This window comes from Neolamprologus multifasciatus, chromosome 19 (genome assembly GCF_963576455.1).
Source record: "Neolamprologus multifasciatus chromosome 19, fNeoMul1.2, whole genome shotgun sequence".
NCBI classification, from domain to species: Eukaryota; Metazoa; Chordata; class Actinopteri; order Cichliformes; family Cichlidae; genus Neolamprologus; species Neolamprologus multifasciatus.
The window spans coordinates 26,851,432-26,868,956 of NC_140457.1; the positions used below are offsets into that span (position 1 = coordinate 26,851,432).

At 38.4% G+C, this 17,525-nt stretch overlaps 1 protein-coding gene across 2 annotated transcripts in view; it reads left to right on the forward strand.

Moving 5' to 3' along the window:
- The first annotated feature begins 2,381 nt into the window (after positions 1-2,381).
- scfd1 (sec1 family domain containing 1) overlaps positions 2,382-17,525 on the forward strand; it is a 36,102-nt gene continuing 20,958 nt past the window's right edge. The window contains exons 1-14 of one of the 2 annotated variants that reach the window (XM_085143509.1): positions 2,382-2,509; positions 3,687-3,757; positions 4,305-4,393; positions 4,930-5,020; positions 7,026-7,148; positions 7,514-7,601; positions 9,514-9,603; positions 10,509-10,564; positions 11,538-11,623; positions 12,030-12,129; positions 14,492-14,628; positions 15,818-15,908; positions 16,283-16,356; positions 16,966-17,047. In XM_085143509.1, the coding sequence (XP_084999635.1) occupies positions 2,479-2,509; positions 3,687-3,757; positions 4,305-4,393; positions 4,930-5,020; positions 7,026-7,148; positions 7,514-7,601; positions 9,514-9,603; positions 10,509-10,564; positions 11,538-11,623; positions 12,030-12,129; positions 14,492-14,628; positions 15,818-15,908; positions 16,283-16,356; positions 16,966-17,047 (1,209 nt within the window). In that variant the 5' untranslated portion in view covers positions 2,382-2,478. The other variant, XM_085143510.1, reaches the window with a different exon arrangement.

The window sequence follows — 17,525 nt, forward strand, 5'->3', positions numbered from 1 at the left end:
AACTGAGTGTTTCCTAACTACATTTGAAGTCTCCACACGCTGACTAGAGGAGAGAGGGGTCAAACCACTAACCTTCCGATCAGTAGATGCCCTGCTCTACCTCCTGAGCTACAGCCACCCAGTGGTAAACATGGTAAACCGTCACTAGGTTTTGGATAAAGTGTACACTCACAAACCTGTCAAACCTGCATTTGAAACGTTGGCTACCATAGCTGTATAGTATTGAAACATGGCATTTGGGTCTTCTAAAGAAAATAGGAACATAAATAGTGCCATCACTGCCAGACCTGGCTTACATCTGGTTGACATACACCCTGCCATGACACCAGTCAGTCAGAAGTGCCAGCTTGGTGCCAGATCTGGGTCATACCCGTTTTCTATGAGCCTGGGCCAGATGGACCAAACCACAATCAGTCCAGATATGGCATGCCATCACATAAAGAGTGCTATCTATGCCAGGCCTGGCCCATATCTGGATGACATACGTCTTATCATGCCAACAGTCAGCCAGCAGTGCCGGCTTAATACCAGATCTGGGCCAGACCTGCTTACTATGTGGGTAACCCTGGGAATCTTCACCATTAAGAAGGAAGGGGCAGAACCTACAGATGACCTTAAAGATGTTGGAATAATCATGAAGGTGTTAAAGTGCTTCATGACCACATAACATTGCAAATGCATTCGCCATTTTATTTAGCCTCATTTACTCATTGGTCTTGAGCTACCCCACAAAGCCTAAGTACACATTTGAGGTTTTACAAAAAATTGTGATGGAACTGGATGGAAAGTGTCTCTCAACAAAAGATCTAGTTGTTTGAACTGTTTGAATGAAGAGTTCAGACAAGAAATTTCAACAAAACAGGGGAGCACTGAAAGACTGTTTAGTGTACCCTTGAAACCCTTGGACAAGGGTTTTTGTCCCAGACTATCAACAGAACTGGAATATTTTGGATCCACACATTGAACTACTAGTGGTCTTCGGAAATGATGTCTGAATAAGTTTTAGCAGACTTTTAAATGGTTCATATGAGGTTTTCATTTTATGTTGGTCAGGGAAGGGGAAAATATAAATGGAGACTGTAACAAAGATTGGCATGAAAAAGTGGGCAATAAGAGATGGACTGTGGTCCAGTCCGGTTATGTGGACCCTCAGCAAAGATGAATACTGTCAGAAACACCAGTTTTATTGTTTCACTGTGTTTTTTTAATTTATGTATTTAATATAACTGAAAATGAATAAGAAACCTGTAACAGATGATAAAACACATTAACACAGAGATTACATAATAACACAAACAATCATACTGGCAGTGATTGCTTGTACTAAATTAAAATCCATTAAGGATGCGGTATTTATTTAAGGTTATTTTTCTTTACACTTTCAGTTGGCATGCGCTTTTCAAACATTACTTTTAAACTATTTAATATAGCAGTTATTCCATTCACTCACTCACATCTTTAATAGTTTTTGAGCTGTTGGTGAAAAATGTGTTCATGACCGTGCAGATTTCACTTATTTTGTGTAAGTTTAAGCATGCAACGATTTGGTTATTTTTAATACAACAAAGAGTGTGAAATCATGCTTTCATGCTATTTGTGCCTTTTTCGTTGCTTTTATATATAAAAAATTTTTTTATTCTTTTTAAACTGTATTTATTCTTGTAGAGGCTGTAGAGGCTGGTGAGAAACAGTATTTCATTTCAGGCTGAGTAACACCATACGAAATGACAATAAACTTCTTGAGTCTTGAGTCTTGAAATTAAGTTAGACTTGTGTTTTTAAATGAACCACCCTATGTTGTGTAGCTTTCTGGATTTTATACTTATTGGACTACATACTTATTTACTATATAGGCTATACAGTACATAAAATCCAAATTTGCATGTTTTATATAACTGAAATGTTTAATTATATGGGCTAAAGAAAATAAGAAAGTTATAGAGTATATTTATATGAACCATGTGTATACTTACTGCATTTGATGTATTTTGACGATATATAATGCATATTACAGAATGTAACACCTGCATGTGTGTAAAAGCCTTTGATTTTGCTACCACATTCGATTTCCATGCCACCCTCATACCAGCCTAAGAAAATTTCTCTAGATCTGCCCCTGTCGTGGAGAAGAATGTTCGCTATTAGTGCTATATGGATTGATATTGCTACTATAGATGCTTAAGGCTGAGCTCATTTCAAATATTTAATACTCTTAATCAATTCCTCATATTCTATTAAATCAGTGCCTGTAGTGGCTGTTTTGTGAGGACCACATAACTCTGAAAAACAGCTGTTAAAAATTTCATTATTGGTCTACTGGAAAACGGAACTTGACTTTGATGATCTGCATTCTTTCTTGTATTCTCTGTTAAACAGCACCAGAGTGAGACCTCTTCACTTTCTACTCTTCTCTGACGTGTGAGCTGACGTCGAGCTGGTGCCACGTCATCAGTCACTCCGTAACTAACAACATCAAACATGGCGGCGTCTGTCCGGGAGAAGCAGACAGGTTTGTTAAAATGTTTTCTTTCCTTCGTTAGCATTATATCAGGCGAAAGACAGCAGCGGTGACGGGCTGTGGAGAGGTCCACCAACCCGAAGTCTGACTGAGATACCATTCCCCCTCTTAAATAGCTGACAAACTAAACTACGTGCTAAACTAACAGGGGCTGAGCTACTTCATTAATGTTCCTGTTTCACTATTAGCGGAACTCGTTCATTTTTCCTATATTTACAGACACGTTAACTTGTCAACCACACTGTTAAATTATTTACCCAAATTTAACCCGTCGTCCTGTCAGCTATCAGTGCTGCTAGCTCTACTACGGTGGAAATAGCTACGGATAGCTAGCCTCTTGCTAACTCTAAAGAAAGCCTTAAGCTATTTCTAGTTTCTAGCTTCATATACACTGGATGGATCCTCTCTTCATCATGTGAATATACTCTTATGGTTTCAGTAAGCTTTGTTGTTTGGATCAGTTTATTGTTGTATTGCTTTTTAATATTATTCATTAATATTAAATATTGGATGGACAGGAGAATGTGGATGTCTTATTCTTGCATATACTTTTTTATTTAAGTACATTTATTGAATATTTTTGTGGGCAGTCTGGTCAGTGAATAAAGAGATTTATCAATGTGTGATCTAGAGCTGCAGTGATTAGTGCGGTTATCAAATCGTTAGCTGGCAAAAAATAAAGCTAGCTGTTTACTGCAGTCCCAGAGGACTGCATCAGTAGTCTAGTTTCAAGTTAATAAACATTTTGTCTATGAAATGCTCAGAGAAATGTTTCCACACACTAAAATCACATTCTACAGAATTTCGTTTTTAGTCAAAAGTGCAACAGTTAGTCAATTATAATTATCATAGCAGATAGTCATTATTGATATTTTTAAGAAACAAATGTGACAAATAAAGCCTAAAATGCAAAGATTTTAGGCTTTATTTTGTCATATGGCATGCCATTTCCCCAGGCTCGTTTCACCATTAAAAAAAAAAAAGCATGTTAAACCCTTGACATATTTCAGAAGAGTATTTGTTGAGATGTCTAAAACAACATTTTGATTACAGAAACAACTGCTTCTCAGTTAAGCTAATATTAACGGAGCAGTATTTATTAGCCATGTGGATACTGATCTGGTTGTGTGTTCCCTAACGTAAAAGTTTCTGTGTTGCATTTCTGCAGTCGCTTTGAAGCGAATGTTGAACTTCAATGCACCTCCTCTGAAGAACACTGCAGCTGAGCCAGTATGGAAGGTAAGTCACTTTGACAGTGCAGTAACTCAACAGGTGTCAAGGAAAAACATCCAGCCTGAAATCATGACTTAAATACTGAGACTCATACTCGCCGTACATAAAAGCTCAATGTCTTCAGAAAATGCAGTGTGCTGCATTGTGTGTTAAATCTTATTTAGGATTAACTCAGCCTCTTAAAATCCACATCCTGTGTTTCTAAGAGGAGGTGAAGGGACAGTGTACGTGCTTACTGTGTAATGAAGAATGTCATGCTTTTCAAGGTGAACTCAAAGTTTAATAAATAAATACATAATAATTCTATAGTTCACATAGTTCACATGTAGTCAACCTAAGCCACATTGCTGGCAAATCAGCTGATGTCAGTATCAGCCCACATCCCCAACTCATTCTTTCATGCTGTTAATCAGTGTATGTATCAGTAGTTCACCTTTAGATCTGCATTCCACTAGCAATCACTGCTTTCACATGCCAGACTTTTCACACAGTGAAAGCAGTCACATTTCTGCCTGGGTCAGAAAAAGTCTTTTGATCTCTACCTTTTCTGCAGGTGTTAATATATGACCGGTTTGGCCAAGACATCATCTCCCCACTGCTGTCTGTCAAAGAGCTCCGAGACATGGGCATCACTCTGCATCTGTAGGACACACACACACACACACACACACACATAGAGCTGTTTTAAGAGAACAGCAAAACAAAATATTACATAATCAAAAATAATCATCATCATCAGTGATCACCACAAAGCCAGCTGGTCACATGCTCCTCTCAGAGAAGGCACTGGCGCACCTCAGCTGTTTACCTCAGTTGGTTTTGGCACCAAAACTTTCACACACTTTTTCTGAAATCAGTTGTGTATAACAAAAAACTTGCTGTTATATAATCATTATAGAAATTCATAAATAGATTCAAGATATGAATGAATTAACACATTTCTTCAGTTGAATCTGTGAAAATGCCAATGATAATTGCTACAAATTTTTCATTTTCCTAGCAAAATATAAAGAAACAAGAGTTTTGCACAACGTTGTAGCAGTTGATTATGGGGCAGCTGTTTCCCAAATTTTACTTTTGTTTCGTTTTGCAGTTTTTAACAGAGAAAAAGGTTGTAATTTTGTGTTTGTGTGTGTGTGTGTGTGTGTGTGTGTGTGTGTGTGTGTGTGTGTGTTCAGGCTGCTTCATTCAGACAGAGATCCTATTCCAGATGTTCCTGCTATTTATTTCGTCATGCCCACAGAGGAGAACATCGACAGGATTTGTCAGGTGATCACACACAGTATCTCATTAAGCTGGACTCAGCTATTTGCCTGAGTGCGTTTATCTACTCTACTCAGAAGTTTGATAAAAACATTGACAATCCCAGCTTTATTCGTTTATTCGTCTGCCTTTCTGGAGCTTGACCTTTCCTTTTTATTGAGAAATGATTTATCATTTTTCTGTGTTTGTGTCATCTGTGAGGAAAGCTCACAGCTTTCCTTCTCAAATTTAAGCCCAAGTTTCTGTGTTTTTGTGATTTGATGAGTTCATTAACCTCCTAATGCCTCTTTAACTCTTGAACTCTTTAATTGCATGAATCTTTAATTTCTCTTTGCTATTTGGGTTGATTGTGCAAAATTTAATATTGTGGTCTAGACATCCCAAAATGTGATGTCCACATATGTGGACGACAGGTTCTTAGAGGTTAAAAATGCAGCAGCAAAATATTGTTATTATCAATTATCATCACTAGGGATGGGTACCGGTATCCGGTGCCATGATGGCACCGGTTCTGACATAAACGGTAGTAACCAGACCGAAAAGCAGCGCACATTTCGGTGCTTTATTTCGGTGCTTTTTTTCCTGAGCTGTGATACACTTTCTTCTTCCTTACATTTCTATTGGCGGTTGGCAAACAACTGAAAGGTGCATTACCGCCACCAACTGGTATGGAATGATACACTTTAGATTCTAGCCAATCATTTTACGTTTCAAGGATAGTAGGCGGGTCCAGGTACGTACGTTCTTTTAGAGCAGAGCTACAGATTAAAAATGTCCAAGGCAAAGCGGTCAAAAGTCTGGCTGTACTTCACAGCAAAAGATGCAAACTCAGCAGCCTGCAACAAGTGCTTTAAGGTGATACTGTGATACTGTCAAAGGAGGTAACACCTCAAATCTGATGAAACACCTGGCGACGCATAGTGGTTTTTTTTAAAGCCGAGAAATGCGCCGTATTTGATAGCTTGCTGCGAGACCTCACACCGAGCACATCTACTGCTTGTGGGTTGCCTGTTATCGGACCCGGAATTAGCAACATCCCCCAAAAACCCGAAGAGGAGAGTCCTGGCCCCTAGCCCTGCCAGTGTAGCAGAAATGATGACGGATGATGATGCAGCAGCAGCCGTTCTTCTCTGCGTGAGTAGCTTAATGTTGTTCGTGTGTAATTTACGTTGAGTAGGCTAACCACGTTATTACATTAATGCATGTAAGGTGAACAGCAAACACCATCATAGTTACATGCAGCTGTCTTCTTGTTTGATGGCAGATACTCCCTTCACCCTGGACAAAAAGGCTAAAATGACCAAAGAAAAAGTGGAAAACAGTTAAACATGAGAGGTTTTTGGACAAAGTTTGTGTTTTTTCCATTGTTTAAGCACTGCTTCCAGCCAAGATTGATATCATATATGCCCCATAGCTGCAGAAAAGGCTAACATTGTTATCTTTTTACAAAAAAACAGCTGAACATGAGAGGTTTTTGGACCACTTTTGTGTTTTCCATTCTTTAAGCACCGGTTTGAGCACCGTTTAAGCACCGGCACCGTTTCAAAAGTACCGGTTTGGCACCAGTATCGGATAAAACCTAAACGATACCCATCCCTAATCATCACTTAGCAACTGATGATACTCAGCATCCCGAACTGGAATATTTTCTGGATTTTTGTTGTCAGAATACTCTAATACAGAATACAGAATTAGCTTGCAATAAAGAACAAAGTACTGCTGCTTGGTGTGGAGGGAAAAACAGAACTTGATGAATTGATCCCAATTCTTAAAGGTTGTCTTGGTTCTGTTGTGTCATGTCATTTTTTAAAATTGCGGCACATATAGTGTGGACACTTAGGGATGATCCAATAATCAGTACTTGTCAGACTGAGATATTTTGGCCTACTACGCACTAATTTTTAGAAATGCAGTGTTTATCATATTTGCAATCTCATCATTGTATTAAAATAATATTAAATATTAACTGTAATTTCATGTCTGTTCTCCGTGTGTGTGTATGTGTGTGTAGGACTTGAGGAACCAGCTGTATGAGTCATACTATCTGAACTTCATCTCTGCCATCAGTAGAAGTAAATTGGAGGACATTGCCAGTGCCGCATTGGCTGCTAACGCTGTTACCCAAGTCACCAAGGTTACGTTCTTTCTGTGTTTATGAAGCACTCCTTTTTGGTGCAGTGACAACTAAATAAATGTTTAAAATGCAAAAATATTTCAATAAGGCAATGACAATTTATTAAATAACAATAAAATCAGAAAATTAACATTTGACAAATGTAAATATTAAAAGGTTTATTTGATTTTTTTACTTTTGCTTTTATTACTATCATTATTATTATTATTGCTAGATTGTGGTCATTTTGCTTCCTTCTCTTTGCAACTTTGCGGGATAATTTCTATCAGCTCAGTAACACAGGTTTTGTAATAGATTCACCGAGCAGGTGTAATATTATTGTGTCCAGCACTAATTAATCAGGCTGATATCTGTTTGTGTTTCAGGTGTTTGATCAGTATCTAAACTTTATCACTTTGGAAGATGATATGTTCATCCTCTGCCATCAAAATAAGGAGCTCATTTCCTACCATGGTAAAACAAAGACACACACACAAACACACACACCTTTCTGTCTTTGTGATCTAAATCTACACACTCTCTTGAGTTTCCTGTTATTTCTACAACTCTGATTTTCCTCTGACAGAGTGATTGGAACAGATACTCTTTTGTCACAAAAAACATTCATGAAGTTTGGTTCTTTTATGACTTTATTATGGGTTAGCAGAAAAAAGTGATCACATCTGCTGGGTCAAAAATATACATACAGCAACATGAATTAGCAATTTTGGTGACTTAGAAAATTGTCAGTGAAATGAGCTTCATAGCATAGCCTCTTAACTTCTTCTGAGTGATTATGAGTGACTACAGCTGGTGACTTCTCTGAGGCCAGTTAAATAGGGCTCACTGGATACAAACGCCCACAAATGCTACAATGGGGACAGTCAAAGGAGCTCAGCATGGATCTGAAAAAGCAAATTATTGACTTGAACAAGTCAGGAAAGTCACTTGGGGCCATTTCAAAGCAGCTGCAGGTCCCAAAAGCAACAGTGCAAACAATTGTTTGTAAGTATAAAGTGCATGGCACTGTTTTGTCACTGCCACGATCAGGAAGAAAACGCAAGCTATCACCTGCTGCTGAGGGAAAAATGGTCAGGAGGGTGAAGAGTCAACCGAGAATCACCAAAAACCAGATCTGCCAAGAATTAGAAGCTGCTGGAACACAGGTGTCATTGTCCACAGTCAAACGTGTTTTGCGTCTCCATGGACTGAGAGGCTGCCGTGCAAGAAGGAAGCCCTTGCTCCAAAAGCAGCACCTTAAGGCTCGACTGAAGTTTGCTGCTGATCACATGGACAAAGATAAGACCTTCTGGAGGAAAGTTCTGTGGTCAGACGAAACAAAAATCTAGCTTTTTGGCCACAATGCCCAGCAATATGTTTGGAGGAGAAAAGGTGAGGCCTTTAACCCCAAGAACACCATGCCTACCATCAAGCATGGTGGTGGGAGTTTTATCCTGTGGGGCTTTTTTTGCTGGCATTGGAACTGGTGCTTTACAGAGAGTAAATGGGATAATGAAGAAGGAGGATTACCTTCAAATTCTTCAACATAACCTAAAATCATCAGCCCGAAGGTTGGGTCTTGGGCGCAGTTGGGTGTTCCAACAGGACAGTGACCCCAAACACACATCAGAAGTGGTAAAGGAATGGCTAAATTAGGCTAGAATAAGGGTTTTAGAATGGCCTTCCCAAAGTCCTGACTTAAACCCCATTGAAAACATGTGGACAATGCTGAAGAAACAAGTCCATGTCAGAAAGCCATCAAATTTAACTGAACTGCACCAATTCTGTCAAGAGGAGTGGTCAAAGATTCAACCTGAAGCTTGTGGATGGCTACCAAAAGTGCCTAATTGAAGTGAAAATGGCTAAGGGACATGTAACCAAATATTAGCGCTGCTGTATGTATATTTTTGACCCAGCAGATGTGATCACTTTTTTCTGTTAACCCATAATAAAGTCATAAGAGAACCAAACTTCATGAAGGTTTTTTGTGACAAAGAAGTATCCGTTCCAATCGCTCTATCAGAGTTGTAGAAATAACAGGAAACTCAAGAGAGCCTTGATATTATGTTCTTTACAAGTGCATGTAAACTTTTGACCACAACTTAAAACCAAATCTGAAACTTCAAACAGCATTTTGATGTTGTGAGGTTTTTAGATGTATATTATTGTTTTCTAATAAAACAATTTATTTGTATTTATTCATGAAACATTTTATTGAGTCACGTTTCAAAGTGCTTCACGGAAGAAGCTAAATAGGAAGATCAGAAAATCAAGTGACAATATAAGAGATAAAAGTATATGATAGTTGTTTTAGCTGCCACCTTTTCTACTTAAATAAACACAGAGTAAGTGTTTCTGCTTTGCCTGTTTTTTCACACCTGTGCAGCCATCAACAGGGCAGACATCCAGGACACAGACATGGAGGCCATCATGGACACCATTGTAGACAGTCTTTTCTGTTTCTTCGTCACTCTTGGTGAGTGTGGCTCATAGAATGACAGCCAAGGCAAATCTCTGATATCTGTGTGCTTACAAATTCACCTGGATTTCACAATGTTTATTTTTTAGCTGAAGCATTTTTTTCAGTTGGGTGTGTTACTGTTACAGTCCACTAGATGGTAATGCAATCTTTTTTTATTATTGGGGTAAAAACTCCTCAACTTGTCAAACTCCCTCGACCCTGTCAAAACCACAGTAGCTTTGCTAGTTTACAGTAAGGACAAATTGGCACAATACCACAGTGGCCAAAGTATGTAGATGGGAGTGGAAATCTTAGTTTTCTGTTAACAATTTATAATCACAAATGCAATCAGTCCTCTTCACTAATATACAGTAATACTGTTTCACACATGGCAATTTAGATCAGTGAAAACCAGCCAAAGAAGAATGAATAAGCTTTTCATGTAATGGTGAACTCTTTTGTCAGAATTTTCTGGGGATTGTGTGTTGGTCTGTAGGTTGGGACAGCTATTCACTGGGTCGATCTGAAAGTTCAGTTAGAAAGTTAGACTAAATCTCTGACTCTGTCAGTAAAACTGACCTTTTAAAGTCAATTTTTATTTGTAAAACTGGTCTCAACATTTTTAGACCACAATAATCAGTATAGTATTTGAAGGTTTTTTTGACAACCTAAAGTTACCTGTAACTCACTATTTGCACATCATTCTTATTAAGTAGTGGCTCAACATTGAACCAAGTTGTGATGCTTCATTGGAAGAAAACATCTCTCTGAATTCTATTTGTCTGTAAACCATTTTAACCTTCTAATTTAGTGATTCTGTTGATAAAGATATGTATCTCTTTGGTACTTGGCATTATTTTTTTTTTGTTGTTGTTGTTAAGTTTAATGAGACGTCATTAAAGTGTGTTGTTGTTGACCAGGTGCGGTTCCAATCATCCGCTGTCCTAGAGGAAACGCTGCTGAAATGGTTGCTGTGGTGAGTCCACTCTAACATGTAAAAAACGCTCATTGTATCTCAAAGTATTCCTTCCACTGCCCACCTATGACCTCAGTTGAGACTAGCAGAGTCCCATCCCCACTATATTGCATGTTGATGGGAACCTGCTCTTCCTCTCCTGAGTCGTTTGCCAGAAACATTTCAAGGCCGACCAAAAGTCTTGCTCTGTGACCTCACCGAACTCTTCCCACACCCCAGTTTTTGCCTTGGCTGCTGCCATAGCTGCGCTCCGCTTAGCCTGCCGGTACCTGTCAGTATCCTCCGGAGTCCCTCAAGTTAACCATGTTTAATAGGATGACTCCTCTAGCTTGAAAGCTCTCTTCACCTCCAGTGTCTACCATCTGGTTTGGGAGTTCCCACCACAACAGGCACCATCCCCCTTGCAGCCGCTGTTCCGTACAGCCATGTCAGCAATGGAAGTACAGAACATGGCCACTCAGATTCAGTGGCCTCAAGTACTAGCCCAGACTCCTCCTCCACTAGCTACCTATTCCAGTTACCCAAAGCCAAGTTTCAGCTACTGGGGATCGGACCATGGTCTCTGGCTTCAAATGTTACCCAATCCACATTCCACTGGACCTCTATTACCTCTTCTACAGGTGGTTGGTCCATAGAAGGGGTGGCCCATGTGGCTTATTTCGGCTGAGCCCTTCCAGGCCCCAAGGGCTAACACCCAATCACTAGATGCTCGTTGATCCCCCTGGGCCTAGCTCCAGCAAGAGGTTGCTCGGAAACCCAAATCTGGTTGTTTTGTTTTGTTGTTTTTGTGAACTGGAACAACATTTAGGTGAATAGTTTCTTTTTAAAAAATCATCCCTATGAATACCAGCATCCAAGATTTCCAACAAAAATAACACATTGGACAGAAAAATATTAAAGGCATTCACTTTAGTCTTTATAATTTTGTGGAAATATGAATGCTTTGTGTTGAATTGTGTACTTGTTTGTGTAGAAACTGGACAAAAAGCTCCGTGAGAACCTGCGTGATGCCAGAAACAGTCTGTTCACAGGAGACAGCATGACTGCTGGACAGTTCAGGTCAGCATTCTTGACGAATATGTTAGTTTCTGCAAAATTATAAATATTGGGAATATAAATCAGGTGATGCCATTTTTCTTCTTTGTTTCAGTTATTATTTTAGTCTGTACCATTCTCATTCTGTCGTGTTGCTCAACTAGCATGAGGAGTTAAATGGTAGAAAAACACACAGTATATACTGTATGTATTTATATTAGAGGAAGATCTAGATCGACTTTCAACATGTTAACATATTTGACAATATTGCTTTAGATATCCACTGAATAAAAGGTAATCAGTATGGTTTACTTTAGTTTTTGAGTCCATGTGAGACTCTATCTCCCATCATGCAATATTTTTTCTCTGCCAGTTTAAATATTGGCCCTGTGTTTAACTACGCTCAGCAGTATTATACTCTCCCCTCTAGCTTTCAGAGACCCCTGATTGTCCTGGTAGATCGTAATGTGGACATGGCCACGCCCCTCCATCACACCTGGACCTACCAGGCGCTGATTCATGATGTGCTGGTAAGAAGTCAGTCACCTGTCTGAGAATGACCAGAAATACTTCTGCTTTTCCTTTTGTCTTTGAAGCTGCAAAACCATGTGGTACACAACAAATTTCATGGTGCATCACAAACACAGTAGAGTCCATTTCATTGGCTGGATTCAGTGAAGGCGATTCCTAGCAGACTACAAACAGCTACAGCTTCTTTTGTTAGCACACCTGTCAATCAAAGCAGCCACTGCCATAACATTAAACTTTCCAATATTCCATTGGAGGAGTTTTTAAAAAAAGAAAGCAGTTATTCATTATTCAATTTTTGGTGGGAGTGGGAAACTATCTATAGAGACCAAAACCTTTAATAAGTACTGGGCTGAAAATATTCTGTTGTTTGTCCTAAATTTGGACATTTTAACATGGGGATTGGGGTCTGTGGGGATTAAATCGCTTCTGGAGTCAAACTCAATTGACTTTCAGAGAAACAGTAACTTTTAGCATGTCACTGGCCTCATTTTTCAGTCTCTGCTTGGTCTGTGACAAATGCTTCACAATTAGGGAAAATAAAAATGGAGCCGTTTTGCTTTCAGTTCTCAGTGGTCATTTGAGTTTTGATGCTACTCAGTTTAGCATGTCAAAAGAAGGTTAAAGTTGTGTTACGTTTGGGAATTCTAATTTCCATATAGTATTGAGAAATAAATGGACGATTCTTAGATTTCTCTACTGCGCTCATAGCTCTCATGGGTTAGTGACCTACCATCATTTTTCCTATGCTCTGTCCCTCCTCCTTGATACAAGCCCACAACACAAATTCAAGTCTGAAACAGACAAAAATCTAATTTGTAGCTGAAAAAATTTGAAACTGTTAAAAAAAGAGATTAGCATTAAAAAAAATCAATTTTTTTTAATAATTTTTTTTTTTTATATTAAGTGCACTTGATTATCTGCCCCTGACTATTATTTACCCTTTTAATTTCTATGGAAGCAGAAACGGTGCACCTAATTTCTAATATACTACTTTGGCATCTTGGCTTAATTTTTGTTAAATAATAAACGGGTGTAGTGTGTTGTATTTTTCAGTGGCTGTATTTAGCTGATTTTAAGAACTGCTAAGGACTGGATGTTTTTATTAATGTCCTAATATATAAAACCTTAGAACTGAAGGAGGGTGTATTTTATTTTTCAGATGAGTGTACGCACATTATGGGGGCTTGCTGAATCATAGTCACATTTATATGACTGTCAGAAACGCATATCCCCATGTTCCCACAACGCACACTAATTCTCACACTAATTCTTGCCAGAGTGCTGTCAACTAGTGAGGTGTTGAGGTTAATACTGACAGCCCTGGAATGTAGAGGTGAATGATGTATTATGTAATCAGCGCGTGCACACACACACACACACACACACAAATGTGCTTGCTCTCATAAAAGTTCAGCTTTGCAAACAAAGCCCAAAAACCATCACTCTTAAGGAGTCATTTGGTCTCATATTTATTCTTTATCACTTTCCCTTCAGCAAGTGTGTTAAGATTTTTAGAAAGTCAGATTTTTACATATCTGGTTAACATAGCACAAATAAACTTCTAGATCTGATCTGATTAATATGGGTAAGGCAGACCTCATTGCTGGATAGTGTAGGTGTCTATGAAAGCTGCTGGACAATACAAATAAAAAGTGTATATAAATGATAAAAGTAGCGTCAGAATTTATCTCATCTAGCCTGCCTGACTTATGGATGTTATTAGTCAATTTTAGCTTAGTTTGTGTTGGAGTTATTTTGAAATTAGAATCTTGAAAGAAGTCTGAATCAGACACTTTACTATAACTTTTGAACATACTGATTTTTTGTTGGAAGATACAAAGAAAAAGTGTCAGCCTGCTTTAGGATGGATTTCTGTTTGTGGCCTTGTTTTGCCAGTAAGTGCTGCATCAGTCCAGATGGCAGCATTGCCGACTCCACATCTCCGTCTCTATTTCCTGTAAACCTGACCACGCCCCCCCAACAGGAGACTGGATTGTAACACCAAGTGTTTGTTACTATGCCTCCTCTGTTTTCATGGCAACAATAATATTATGGTTCTTGTCAGCGTTTGGCGCCATTTAGTGTACTGGAATTAGCAACGATGTGCTGTAGGAAAGATTGTCTTTGCTCTGTAGCTCATTCCAATTATCTTTAGCACACCAATACTTCTTCTTGGAATAGCTTTCCTGGATTCTTGATCAGGTTTTATTATAAAAAAATACATTCCAGAAAACTGGATTAGTTTTAGTTCTGTGATGCGCTCTAACATACCAAAATAACCGACTAACAGCAATAATCATAGCACTTGGACAAAATATTAGCCAACAATACTAAAAAAAAATGTTTTCCTGTGTCCACCAGGACTTCCATCTGAACAGGGTGGTGATGGAGGAGGGTATGGGGGCAGAGCCATCAGCTGGTGCTAGACCAAAGAAGAAGAGCAGGAAGACCTATGACTTGACTGCTGCTGACAAGTTCTGGCAGAAACACAAGGGCAGGTCAGTTCCCAAAGAGGTGGTGTTTTGTTTCAGTCTAGATCATCATCATTTAGAGTAAAAATGCTAACAACTCTAAATTAAACTTCATTCTTAAGAGGACTTCTTTGTTTTGTTTGATGTTAAATGAAATATCTTTGACTTTTTTGACATTTTTATTTTATTTTTTTGGCTGTTTTCTGGCACCTGTTTTGAAGTCTTTTAACAGAATAATCAGCAGAATAATCATAGAATTAAATTACATGTTTCCCATATATTGGTTGTTCATTCATCTGTGAACACGTGAAAGCCTCTTTTCAGATTTTGCAAGTTTAAGTGCAACTAATATGTGTAAGATATAATTGAATACATCCTTATAGTCCTGGTATTAAAGCTCAGTAACCACTGAAAGTGCTTTTTACTGAACAATAAAAGCTAGGGCATTGACCAAATATTGAATGGACAGATTACCGCGTTAACGTGTGTTAATCCACCATCACGATTAACACGCTTTATGTTTTTAACGCAATTAACCCATCTGGAGTGCAGAATAGACAAACTGCACGTTGACAGAGCCATTTCAAGGATTTTGAGTCATTCTGCACACCTGATTGGTTTATTGCATAAAAAATTTTAAGGTGACGGATTAACGCGAGTTAACATTGACAGCCCTACAATTTATCTTAACTTGGCACAGAAATGTGGGATTTGGTGCTAAATATTATTTGGACTAGGCATACCATTCCAGACATGTTTAAGGCCAGGATGCCACACTTCTTGGCTGTATTGATAGTGTTCATTTTAATCTCCTGGTTTTCCAGTACAGACATGACTTTTAAGGAAAGTTGATAAATTTTCAGTAGCGTTGGGAAGGTTAATATTTCCAACGCTTTATGTCCCATTTTTACTTTTCTAAAATCTGTATTTAATTTAAACAGACAACAGCAAAAACCTTTGTGTTACTATTTCTGGAGTCACACTGTGGAATAACTACAACAATGTTCAAACATTTTGCTATTTAAATTTGTATTGAGGAAGTGCTTTATTAGGTGCCAAACAGTAATAGGGTGTATGGATGTCTGTATATGTGTATGTGTGTATCAGAACATTATAACATTGGTCTCTATGCTGATGATGTCTAAGTTTATCTGACTAACCTTATTATACTGAATATCATTATAATATGGTTATTATAATTGGTTGTTTGTTACAGTCCATTCCCAGAGGTTGCAGAGTCAGTTCAGGAGGAGCTGGACACGTATAGAGCGCAGGAGGATGAAGTCAAACGGTTGAAAAGTATCATGGTAAGACTCACATATACAGCATGAGACTCAGTATGGTACAATCCAGCTGCAGTTTCACAGTGTTTGAGGCTTTGTCTGAGTCACAAAGTTAAGTCATATTCAGAGGTCAGTCACATCAGTTTTGAGTTTCAAGTCTAAGGTGATATGTCCAAGTTTATGTCCCAAGTTTTCAAGAGAATTTCCAGATCCCATGTCTAACCATCTGCTGTTCTACTTCAAGAAATTTAAGATGATATTGCACGGCAATCAAGGTTATAATCACAATACCTTACATGAAGACTATATGGCAGATTATGCAGTCCTATTTAAGGCGGTTGTAAACACTACAGCATGATTTTCCATGCTACTTCTTGTGATGTCTGTTCTGACTGCAGGGCTTAGAGGGGGAAGATGAAGGAGCCATCAGCATGCTTTCAGACAACACAGCGAAGCTAACCTCTGCTGTCAGGTAATGAACAACACAGGGTAATTTAAATATATACACAATGTACGCAAAACGACTCTCCCTCTGAACTGCATCAAAACAAGCATAGGTCATTTTAAAATCAGCCCTTTCAAATATAAATCTTACATGAATGACGTTCCTCATCATAAAAATGAAACAAAATATGTGTATTTACAATGGTTCTTTGGGTTTATGGTGTCCCAGTGTTTTATAGTTCTGAGTGGAAGAAAAGGTTACACCACAGTGCAGGTTGTCCCTGAGTCATGCACTCAGTGAATGAGGTGAAATTATGGTTAAATGGTTCAAAAGTTAGTTTATTTAACCCCTTTCACTGTCTTTGGTTTTGCGTCAGTCTGTTTCTCAACAACAAAGAAATTATTTCCATAAACTTAAGAGGACAGATGAGTACTGAGGCAGGGAACATCTGATTTAAGTTTTGGTTTTGATCTGTGTGTGTGAGTGTGTGAGTGTGATACACTGTCTAAAACAGCCTTGTAGTTGCAAATTCTTTACAGACTTGGGTACAATAAGAGTTTTGACCATGTGATAGGTAATAAAATGCAGACTGAGTTTTATTTGTCTTGTTTTTGACATTTTTTGTACCTTCTGCAGCTCTCTGCCAGAGCTGTTGGAAAAGAAAAGACTGATTGATCTGCACACCAATGTTGCCACAGCAGTGCTTGACCACATCAAGGTAGTTTCCAGAAACTGAGATTCAATTTAAGTGCCACACACCCAAAGGCTACGTACTATAAAATGAGTTTATAAAACTCTAATATTACATTGGACTTGAAGGTTGACAGTTCAGTTGAGTTGAAAAACTGATTGCTCGGCTTGTTTAAACAAATGGGAGCACTGTTGTCACCAGATGACAGATTGCAGACGTGGCTGGGTCAATTACTGGAGCTAACCAATCACTAGCAAGTTAGTTACTAGCAAGAATATAATGAAGCAAGGAAATATGTTCTTTTAGATAATATTTAAAAACAAAGGGCTCTAGAAATTTGAGAACCTCTGCTGGATCATATAGGAATGGTGAATAGTCAGAAGGTGGAGTATTTGTGTTCCTTGTTATCTTGAACATAACCTATTCTCCATTAAAAGTCAAACATAAAGTACAGTGACATCATACCTTTGCTAAAAGTCATCCACCCTTTGTAATACGGGTTGCT